This window comes from Anoplophora glabripennis, unplaced genomic scaffold (genome assembly GCF_000390285.2).
Source record: "Anoplophora glabripennis isolate ALB-LARVAE unplaced genomic scaffold, Agla_2.0 scaffold104, whole genome shotgun sequence".
Lineage (NCBI taxonomy): Eukaryota > Metazoa > Arthropoda > Insecta > Coleoptera > Cerambycidae > Anoplophora > Anoplophora glabripennis.
The window spans coordinates 894,361-906,733 of NW_019416210.1; the positions used below are offsets into that span (position 1 = coordinate 894,361).

Genomic DNA, 12,373 nt, shown 5'->3' on the forward strand with positions numbered 1-12,373 from the left:
TATCGATAAATGAAAAATATGCCATTCTACCTTCCTTATCTTATTTACCTCCCTGTCTAGGAAAAAATACTAGAGATCAAAGTTCTAGAAAAACATAAAAGATACGATTGATTGTTGCATTTTGAAGATATAAAACCATTTTTTTTTAATGAAACGCTCTATGTCGCTTTTTGGAATTCTCACCTTTTTCTAATTACAGTGATATACATACCTATCATATATTTGTTTTGAAAGTGTGAACTATATTTTAGTTTATTTACTGACTCTTCATAATTCGCTAAAACTGGTAGAATATTAAGTGAATCTACATAGATAAAGAAAATTATGTTTCTTTCTCTCGATAAAATGTATAACTAACTAAAAGATATAATTTTTAGACCGAAAAATAATTGGTAGCATGAAAATAATAATTTTTCTCGAAGTTTTTGCTTGTGATACTTAACTAAAAGTAATAGACCTAAGACTAGGGTATGGTTGAAGTTATATCATCAATAAGATTGTCTTGAGAATGTATTGAGTATATTATATCTAGCAATTCTTCTACTCATAATTTTTCTAAGTAAAATATTATTGTTACTGGTAGTATTCTTGCATTCAGGAAATCCTGAACAGTATATAAAGGTAAAAATCAAGTAAAAATATTTCAAGAGATGATTCCTTGGAAGATGTTTCGTGCAGATTTATAAAACTTATTAGATTAGAGCAGCAATTAAGTAAAAGTAAAAATTCACTAAATTAATTTCAATGGATTTATACGACAACATTAAATTTAGTTTAAATTGTTCGTGCAAATGGAGGTATTTTTGAGCATTTGCTTAAATAAAATCATTAAAATGATGACTAATGTTATTAAGTTCTTTATTCGAATAAATAACCGAATGATTAGTGCTTGTCGTGTTATTTAAGTAACAGTGTTTTTAGTTGGTTTTTTAAGTTTTACTCGAAAATTAGTCTTTCTTCGAAAAACATAAGAGAGTAGTAATTTGTAGAAAATTGAGACGAATCCGAAAATTTCATGGTTGTTACTGTAAAGCAGTGGCGTACTATTTTATTTAGATAAATATGCAAACGATATTTCCGCCATTGGAGCATGTAAATTTTAGGAAAAGCCCTCAGATTTTGGACAATGTTTACATAAATACATGAGTCCAATTCCAAAATATTTCACTTACCAGTTTTTAAATTATTTAAAAAAAAAATAAATATATTTTTTGAAGTTTAACACCCTGTATCTTTTTAACGAAGCGTCCTAGATAAAAACTTTACAGGAAACAGTCTTAAAATTCGACCAAGAATATGAGGTTTCATTTATGAATCACCCTGTATAATGTTCTAGATATGGTGACAAATCAAGCATTTCAACTAACTTATTTCGTATTTCTATTGTTCTGAACATGTATCCTTGTTAAACATTTACATTTACTTATAAATACTAGAACTAATTATTTGTTTGACATATTTGGCACGAATTTTTGTGGAACAAATGTGGGTATAAGTAGGTACGTCTATATGTAGAACAATTTTGTGCTATAATCATTATACTATATCAAATGATGTCAGTTATATTGATATGTTATTAGATCATTAACTTACTTTAAACAATTTTAATTGTACATCTATTCATTTAAATTATACCCTTTTTTTGTTTTGGTACTCTTTTTTGTTGAATTGTGCATCTGCTAATTTACGATATTATTTTAATTTCCATCACTTATAATAAGTAAATTAGTGGAAACTGTGGTCGGAACCTATGGTCGGCACATTAAAATAAATAAATACGGATGTCCAGAAAAGAAGACCGATTCAGTTATTCACAAACTCCTGTGATCAAAATAGATGAATTGCCTATATCAAAATATTTTCTTTAAAAGTATATGGCGTTAAAATAGAATTCTCAAATTCTTAATAACTTCGACGATTTTCGAGATATTAACTTCAAAATTTCCAGTGCTTTTGTTATGAGTTTATAGAAAATGCACATAAAAAAATGAAAAACGGGGTGGTCGTGCCTCCTTACCTACTACACCCATTTTGTGGAAACGCCTTAATATATTTTTCTTTAATTTTTAGGAACATAATTTTTTAATATTATTTTATCTCTCTTAAAAATTTTTAATTTATCTTACATTGAATTATTTATTACCAAGCTTTCGAGATAAATACCACTTTTCAAAAGACTGTACGTACATGATCACTTTATGAGGTGCACTTAATTCAAGAGTACGTAAGATAAGGACAAAGATATAGGTACACATATTTTTAAAAAATTATAAAAACATTTTAACCAAGGTTCATACTAGTATCAAATAATCTCCTTCATACTATTCCAGAAAAAGAAATCCATTAGCTTAAAATTTGATGACCGTGGTGGCTACTGAACAGGGGCATTTTGGCCTTAGCCAATCCAGCGGTTTCGGAATAATTTACTATTGAAATATTGACGCACATTTTTACCATAATGAGGTGAAGCATCGTCTAGTTCCAAACACATATTATGTATTTCTGAAACATTTTCTGAAAGTAAAATAATCGCAAAGTTAAAATAAAATAATGATAGACTTATATACAAAAAAAGTTGGGCACTTGGGGAGTCAATGTAACCCCGTTTCTCATTTGTTTTTCAAAGTGCATACATCATAAATTCATCACAATTGCAATTGAATTAATAACATCCTTGTCAAATTTTAAGTTAATATCTCGAACATCATCGACTACATTACAAAAAAGGCACTGAAAATTTTATTTTAACGTCCTATATTTGTTTTTAAACATTTTTATATTTATATTGATCCCAGGAGTTCCCTGTGATTACCGGATTGACCTGCTTTTCTGGAACATTCTGTCACATTGAGAACAATGACATATCTAAAAACAATTTAATGTATATAACAAAAATATACAGGAATATTAAAGTATTTCGTCAGAAATGTTTAAAAGACGTCAGCATTATAAATTAAGCTTCTTCCAAGTCTTGGTAATCGTCCTCGCCGTCTTGATCGATGTTATACATCTTCCGAGCTTTGCCTTCTGGGTCATATTTTTGTGATAATTTATTAAAGTCATCCCTATAATTCAGCAGAATGTGAGACAAGACGATACCAGCCTGCTTCCTTTGAATTGGACTGCACTTTATGCATTCTGTGGCAATTGCGTCGGGTACGTACTCTGAAAATTAAAATTAACTTTAGTGGAAATCACAGCACTACTTGAAAGTTGAAAAAGAATCAATATAAACGCTATTTTTCAGTTAGAATGTACATAAATGAATTCCGAGATAAACTCGACAGGCAATTCATAAAACCATTTTTAATATTTCAACTTTTTGGTTTTTAATTAATAATAAGCCATAAAGCAAGAATGTAGTGCTGTTAGTAAAGTAGAATTATAGTCCAGTCATTCTACGGAAAAACGTGAAAAAATTGATAGCAACAATCTGACGATGGGATCTTGTAGGGAGGGATAGTTAATGAAAAATACATAAATTAGTACAGCCAATTTTGCCCCCACTCCGAATAAACAATGGTCAAAGTAGTCAAAATGCACGGTCCATAAAAAAGACGGTCAAGTAATAGCCAGAAATTATGGGCGTGGCTTATCTCATACTACGTCACAAAATTAGTGATCTTTAGGATTCATGTTTGTTTACATGCGACTTCACTAGTAATTTTGCATTTTTCCAAGTATTTAAGTAAATCTTTCATAGTTGTTTGGGTATTTTGCAGTAATTAGTTAGTTATTGATAATAGTTTTTAATAAGTTGATGGTTTAGTGTTTAATATAAATTATTAATTTACCACGTAAAAATTCCAGCAGTGAGGTGTAGTGTTGCAATTTGCAATAATAATTTTTATAATGTTAAACAAGAAAATTTAAAAACACTTTAAATAAAGTATTTAATGTGTTTCCTAAGGATAAAAACTTAAAAATATATGGGTGGAACGGTGCAAAAGACGCGATTTGTTTAATCATATAACTGGACATATTTGTAGCACACATTTTGAAGACTCAAACTTTAAACGAGATCTTCAAGCAGAGCTATTAAGTTTATCATCAAGAAAAAGACTTAAAGAAAACAGGTTAAATATTAAATTCCTAGTTTAACTGACTGTATTCACTTCAAAAGGACCAAATTTATTGTTATTGTTGTATAACAAATTGATATGATTGTTAGAAAAGCGATTGGAAATTTTAAGTACCTCTCTATCGAAATGTGATTTTCATATTATCGTAAACTTGACAATTTTTCTTAAAATTAAATGTTATGTCAAAAGTTCTGTGCGATTAACTTTTCCTCTTCTTTCTTTCCTTTTATTCCTCCATAGTCCATTTAATTCCGAACACCGAAAAAAACTCTTTCAAAACTAAAAACTACTGTATAGGTATTTTCCTTGTAAAAACTTAGGAATTTTTTAATTCGGAACATTAACTGTAAAACTTTAGTTGGTACTAAAAATAAATTATGTTGCAGCCTATTATAAAGTACTTTAGTAAGTTATTTGAAATTTAACTAGACAAAAGCAGATACAATATCATATAAACTGTACACAGTTTTTATTTTGGAGCCAAGAGAATATTAAGATAGGTCTAAATTGTTTATATATTCACTTCCCCTCTTCATTTCATTAGGGTTTATGGATATTAATAGATATCTGTAATAAAATTAACACAAATTTTAGGTTAATTATGTAACGAAACGTCAAAAATGATGACCGATCGTGATGTGTATTCAAGACAATTTCACATTTCATCCTTTTATTTCCAAATTCCAATGTAAAGGTTCAGTTTGTATATAAAGGTAACATTTTAGACTCAAAATACCTGTTAATTAACCATAATCATAACTGATTAAATTTATTATTTAATGTTAAAAGGAGCGTGGTACAAGAAAAGTGACAATTTTAAATTTGCCTCTTGTTTTCTTATGGGAAATGCAATGAGTCAGAAAGAGATGACTGTTGAACGAAGATAAACTGAGGTATTTGATGACGTATTGTTTTTTATTGGCTGATTGTCAAAATGAGGTTTTTCTCAAATATAATTTTTCACAGGCAAGATAGAAAGATTGCAAGGTATATGTAGTCAAGTTGTAACTAACCCTTATTTTAGGGGTTGCTTGGTGGTCTAGACGTCATTTTTTCGACGAGCTACCCCAGTTAAAAAAATGAAACTTCTACGTCAAGCGGAAGCCGAGATATTACACAATTTTCGAGCAGGCACGATTTTGAATCTGTTCTGTTTTTCCAGCACGAGCTGGTTCCGCCACATCCCCCCCCCCACGCCGACTGATCGAGCTAAAAAAATTTACCTCCACTTTGAGTTACTATAATTTTTTTATTTATTCATCAATCTTCGTGGAGTTGAATGTATCATAAAGTTTAGACCTTTATGCATACATAGCATTAATTTCAGCCCTTAATGTTTATAAACAATGAAGCTGTGATTTTTTTTTAAAGGGCTATCTCGGCTTAGAAAGGGCGTAGGGCATATATTTTTTTAATCTTTGTTTTTTTACCAGCTATCCAGTGATATGACTGTCTTGTTCTTGAGAACAGTAGTTGCGGAGTTACTTCTATTTATTTATAAAAAAATACCCCTTTTTTGCATTGGAAAAAAATGCAACAAAATTTAAAAAAAAAATCGATTTTTTTAACATACCATAATTTTCAGACTTTCAACTATCATTTCCCGGCGTTTAAATTGATTTTTATGCACTCACTGACCTAGCTCAATCGTTTAAAAAATCGTGTTTGGGATAAACAAATGCAATTATTCATAAACTATTGCACCGATCGGGTCCAATTTGTGGCCACATATAAAGGGTTAGATTAAAATTCACCTATAACCATTATTGCAAAAACTATTGACAATTAAAAATCACTGGCAAAAATGCATGTTTTTGCAATTATCTCGATAAATAACGCACCGATTTTAATGCGTAAAAAAAATTGTAGGTTTTTTAATACCTACAACTTTCATTCGAAGACTTTTTCTCTATCTTCCCTCTGAAAAATTATATTTGAGAAAAACCTCATTTTGACTACTTTGGCCATTGTTTATTCGGAGTGGGGGCAAAATTTGCTGTACTAATTTATGTATTTTTCATTAACTATCCCCCCCTAACAATATCCCGTCGCCAGATTGCTGCTATCAATTTCTTCTTGAAATCGCTCTTTTTCCCGTAGAATGACTGGCCTATTAAATGTATATACATATAGGAACTAGTTGGTTATTACCTTGGCCTCAATCCCAAATCTTAAACGTTGGTATTTCAAGGTGATTTATAATTTTATAAGTTTACAAATTTCAGATTAGGTATAACGTAAATATAAACAAGTTGAAAAAATTACACATTAAATTTTTTATCAGAAGTATATTACTGAATGTTAATGAATCAAGTACAATATTTCATATAAATTTTGTTCAGTCATTATGTGATGATAGCATGCGTTGATATTGCTTGGACCTGGTCTTGACACTAATTAATTCATATTTTTGCGCTTCTTTTTCATTTTGATTTTCTTGTTTTCTAACAATATTTAGATTAATTTTTCGTAAACTACTAGAATAAAGTCTTGACAAAATCTATTTGACATGAATTGATGTAAGGTACCAAAAAAAATAATGAATAGTTTATTTATTTGAAATTAAATATTACATGTAAAACTGCTTAAACCCAATAAGAGCCGCTGGTCCGCCGCCACAGAGACTAGCCCGAGAACAACAAGGGCAGGTCCAAGATTCCCAGGTAAGGCTAGGTAATTCCGTAGCTGGTAGCGACCAGGTGCACAGGCCAAATTCTTTTAAAAGTTCTATTTTCTTCGAATATTTTTTATTTAAAACCCAATAATTAGTTAATTGAAATTTCATGTCAGACACTACTGTACACATCTTTTTATAATTACTGCCACCATGTGTTACTCAATTTCATTGACTTCCAACTAACATCTGGAATTTTCGACTTAGGCCTTTGTCTAAAGTATAAATTATTTCTGTCAGGTTTTATAGCATTAACTAGTGATATTGTACTAAACTGCCAACTACAGCACCGTCGTCAACTATTTGGATATGATTTACGTTTTGAATGTAGAGATATAACCAACAAAGTATCGAAACACGGGATGTTGATTTTTACAAAAAAAATTTATTATTCAAATACCTCTAAAGAAGACGCTTGGTGTATCAACTTTTGTGTTAATGCTTTATCTAATTAAAGATAAAAAGTCACTAAATTTTTATACAATTTTGTTAAACAGTGGCAGATACTATTACTAAAATTTCGACGCCAATTAATATTTTGGAAATAGAATAATCATTTAAATCTTCATATTATTAAAAAAAGCAGTGCTTCTAGTTTTCTAGTTATTATTCTTAAGTTTAGATTAAGCTTATGATACAGTTGAAAAATTTTTAAATATCTCTAACACTATTCGTTTCACAGAAACTAATGCAGAAATTTTATACCTTTTGGCAATTGTGACCCTTCAGTATGACTCAGGCAATATTTTTTTCGAATTATTTACATTGTATTTAAAAAAAATTCTACTTTATTTGGAAATAAATAGTTTAACTGTGCGATAAACGTACATATTTTAAATTTAAACAAATAATAATCTAATAAAATGGCTTTTTAATATTTCCACTAGTTGACAGATTTGTCAGTTCAGTGAAATTTTGCCAACATCTTCAGAGACATTTAATAAATACGATTTTTTTAACATCCTGCAGCAAAACCAATTGCATACGACCTTTATTAAGTTATAACGTGGATTTAGAAGACACCCTGTGTAACTTTAAATTTCGCGTTCCGGTGATAATCCAAATTTATAATTTCTTTAATACTTCATATTCAGTTAGGTATTCATTATACCTATGTTTATATTTTGCATATGATTATAACAGCTTTTTAAAGAAGTATTAATCTAGCTGTGACATGTATTTTCTGAACAATTCAGTTAAAAAAACAACGAATTAGTATCTAAAGCACAGCATATTTGAGTTTTAAAGAAAGTAAACACTTCCTTCAAAAATTGACAGCATTTGTACAGGGCTTAAGTTGTCAGTGTTGTGAGAAACAACTACTCCGAGAGCTATTTGCCCCTACCGGCACTGAATTATACTCGCAACACCTAGTGCAACAGCTAGGATCGTTTGTCATCAGTTTAACCCACCAGGCACAGACCGGTTTCGGACTTATTAGTTCTCATCAGTGTGTCATAGGTGCGACAGGTGTTGCGAGTGTAATTCAATGCCGGTAGGGGCAAATAGCTCTCGGAGTAGTTGTTTCTCGCAACACTGACAACTCAAACATTGTGTTACGCCCTCTGTGGGTGGCAGTCGTGCAACAAAGTACCTGCAGTTAGCAGGTCACTTCCTACTGTAGCCATTGAATGGCACAGTTGGGAGTCCGCATGACAGATGGAGCCATTTGCGCTCCCGCGTACATTTGTACAGGGTGTAAAAAAGTAAATTCTCATTCGTGTAGAATATACAGGGTGTCCCACTAAGGTCGGCGAGGTACGATATTAAGGAAAGTACAAACCCTAGAACTTCGGGAAAATTTTTTTTATTAATGAATCGACCAAGAGAAATAGCTGGAAATTGTTTTCAAGTACGTAGCCCGGCCACTAGGGGGCGCAATCTACATACCAAAACATAGCGTTGAAATTTTCTCAGAAATGTTTCCTATTCGGGTATATTAAATAGTACAAATATGTGACTGACTTTTTGTTCTATCTCTTGACAGAAAGGGTGGGGGAAACCCCTAATGTCATGAGTTGCCATAATAATAATTTAAAAAATCAAACAACTGAAATAAAACACGTTATGGGAAAATTACACTATTTTTTGTTTCAAATGGAATAAATTATTAAAAAAAAAAACATTATTTCTAAAGTCAGAGACAAATAGACTACTGAAAAAAAACAAATTGCCACTCGAAATCTCTGCTCCTATACTACAGAATTTATCATTGGATACTGCAGAGTATGAATTACGACTGGTATAAATATTTTGTATAATATGTTTCATATTTTCCGGAAAAACGCTTTGAGAGTTATTGCGAAAACATTTTTGCAGAAATTCAATGCCTTTACACCTTGTATACAGCGTGTCCCACTAGTGCGGGAAAGTCCAATATCTATGTTAAAATGAGGAATATATGTATTTTTCTTTTTACTGTGCTGTCACATTTCTCGGAATGTACAAATTAAAAATATATTCAACTATACAGAGTGTTCCACTTTTCCTGGCCAGACACCAACTTTGTTGTTTTAAATGGAAACTCACATTTTTATATTTTTTTTCGGATTCTACATTAAAAATAAAGGGTACTTTGTGTAGGATAGTTCTATCCAAATATTCACAGTTTTTGAGATATCTCGCTTGAAAGGTTTTTCTAGTCGATATTGGCTGCTTATATTTTCTGATACTGACAGATTATACTAATAGCTACTAAGCCCATTTTTTTATAATATGTTTAGTAAGGATGACTCTTCCGAATCATGCTCCAAAAACTGGCCTGCGTTATACAGGGTGACCAAATTATCATGTCAAAATTGCCAATTGAAAAATTGAAAAATCTCGAATTTTTTAAATGCAACCCCCTGTATATTTTCATACCCTGAGATGCAGAATTAAATTCTCTACAACTTTGCTATACCTGCTCCTATACCAAAATTCATTAGTTTTTCGTGAAATCTCATTTCTATGAAAAAATGCGAAGTTTACAAATAGCTTTATGTAAAATAACGCAGTAGGTTCCTGTCAAAGGATAATCGGGAAAATTTTCGATTCACTTAAAGTTTAATAGAAAAGCGACAGTAATAATTGTGAAATGAATTACTCTAAAGAAAAATTAGTAAATATGGCGTATGCCGTAGGAGAAGAGAAGGTCATGGTAACTGTTTATTGGCAAGCTAATAATCCAGATTTACAAAGATATCCTTATAAAAAGTGTTTTGTAAAAAGGAGATGTTTGAAAGAACGGCAAATGCAAATTATGAGAAGACAACAAGAATACACGCATGCAGTAATCAGAATAGTCAAATTGACATTTTGGGATTTGCAGTCCAAAATTCATCTACAAGTGTCAGAGAAATTAGTGATGAAATTAGTATTTCCAAAGTGTCATCCTTTGCCAATACTGGTCGAGAGAATCGACATAATTATCACCATTACGCCGATCATAATCCCAGAATAATAAGACAAGACGATCATCAACACCGCTTTAAAGTCAACGTTTGGGCGGGAATATGCGGAGAATATGTCATTGGATTGGACCACATTTTCTTGAAAGAAACTTAACAGGTAATGGGTATTTGCAATTTTTACAAAACGACTTGCTCCAATTGCAGGGACATATTCATCCAGATGACTTAAACAGTCAGTGGTTCCAACATGATGGTGCCCCTGCACATTCCACACTGGCGGTAAGTTTTCTCATTATGTAAGTTATGTAAATTCATAGAAAAACTGTTTCAGGTTACAGAATACTTAAATGGTTTGTATCCAGATAAGTGGATAGGTAGAGGCGGTCCAATTCCATGGCCTCCCCGATCCCCAGACTCCGGAAATGCTGCGAAATGTGTCAAGCAATTTTCGTCGTAGAATTGCTCAATGTCTAGAGAAAAATGGCAGACATTTTGAGCTGTTACCTGTTAATTACTAATTTAACTAGGTCTTTATTACTTTTGTTAGAAATGCACGATGTTAATTAACTGTTTTGGATACTGCATGCGTGTGTTCTTGTCTTCTCATAATTTGCATTTGTTGTTCTTTCAAACCTCTCCTTCAGTTTTACAAAACACTTTGTACGAGGATATCTTTGTAAATCTGGATTATTAGTTTGGTAAACACGACTTGCCAATAAACAGTTACCATGAGTTTTACTAATTATTCTATTATTTATTTACTAATTCTTCTTTAGAAATGAGATTTCATGAAAAACTAATGAATTTTGGTATAGGAGCAGGTATAGAAAAGTTGTAGAGAATTTAATTCTGCACCTCATGGTATGAAAATATACAGGGCGTTGCATTTAAAAAATTCGAGATTTTTCAATTTTTCAATTGGCAATTTTGACACGATATTTTGGTCACCTTGTATAACGCAGGCCAGTTTTTGGAGCATGATTCGGAAGACTCATCCTTACTAAACATCTGATAAAAAATGGGCTTAGTAGCTTTAGTATAACCTGTCAGTATCAGAAAATGTAAGCAACCAATATCGACTAGAAAAATCTTTCAAGGGAGATATCTCAAAAACTGTGAATATTTGAATAGAACTATTCTACACAAAGTACCCTTTATTTTTTATGTAGCATTCGAAAAAAATATAAAAAATGTGTGTTTCTATTTAAAAAACCAAAGTTGGTGTCTGGCCAGGAAAAGTGGAAGACCCTGTATAGTTGAATATATTTTTAATTTCTACATTCCGAGAAATGTGGCAACGCACTAAAAAGAAAAATCCATATATTCCTCATTTCAACATAGATATTGGACTTTCCCCCGCACTAATGGGACACGCTGTATAGTGTAAAATCAATTTATTCTTTACGACTTTATGATTATACTAAAATGAATTCTCCTAAAACAGTATGTGTGCTGAATCCCATCTTCACGTTACATAATTCAAAATATGCTAAAAGATACACAATTCCTAAATGATTTGTAATAATTCCTGAAGTTGATTTTACTTACTTTTCAGTTCTCTTCCTTCCGGAGTGCATGGTCCCGTCTCCAATAAACAATTCAAGTACACCCTTACCAACCTTTTGCTAGCGAGTACCCCTGCCACATCGAAGTTGTCGTACCTCGTGATGTACTTTTCTTCCCTTTTCGTCCTGGATAACGCCGCCGCCGACACTGACCTTTCTTCTATGGAGACTAGGACCAATAAGGCTATCGCACTTAATACAATTTGACAAAACACTTTCATTTTACTCAGCTTGTTTAATATACAACGGTGTACTTCTGACTTAACCAGTAAATACTAGCAGACTTACGGCGGGGTCTTTTTCTTAAAGCGAATTCAAACTTCAAGGAGGACCGCTCAGTTTATAGCAAATAACGACACGCTCCTACATAACTTATGGTTCTAATTTAGCATGGATTGTTAATGAATATTTTATATCTACCTGTTATGACGTCAATTTTAGTTTGCTGGAAAACTGAGAGTTCGTTAGTATTCTAAAGCAGTTTTATGAAATCACAAAATTTTATTAAAAGCCCCGTCTCGTTGATCTTGATCAATAATATAGAGAAAGAAAAACATAGAATCTGATCCGATGGCATTAGTCTCTTCTGATTAAAATAGTTGGTAAAATTGAGAAATTAAAACGTTATATCGTAGTCTAAAAAAGAACAAATATCTTTCT

At 31.5% G+C, this 12,373-nt stretch overlaps 1 protein-coding gene across 1 annotated transcript; it reads right to left on the reverse strand.

The window, feature by feature from the left end:
- Positions 1-2,862: 2,862 nt before the first annotated feature.
- LOC108904806 (ejaculatory bulb-specific protein 3-like) lies at positions 2,863-12,100 on the reverse strand. Its single transcript, XM_018707481.1, has 2 exons — positions 11,697-12,100; positions 2,863-3,165 (listed from the first exon to the last, which is right to left on the reverse strand). The coding sequence occupies exons 1-2, from the start codon at positions 11,932-11,934 to the stop codon at positions 2,954-2,956; spliced, it is 450 nt and encodes a 149-aa protein (XP_018562997.1). The 5' UTR covers positions 11,935-12,100; the 3' UTR covers positions 2,863-2,953.
- Positions 12,101-12,373: the final 273 nt, after the last annotated feature.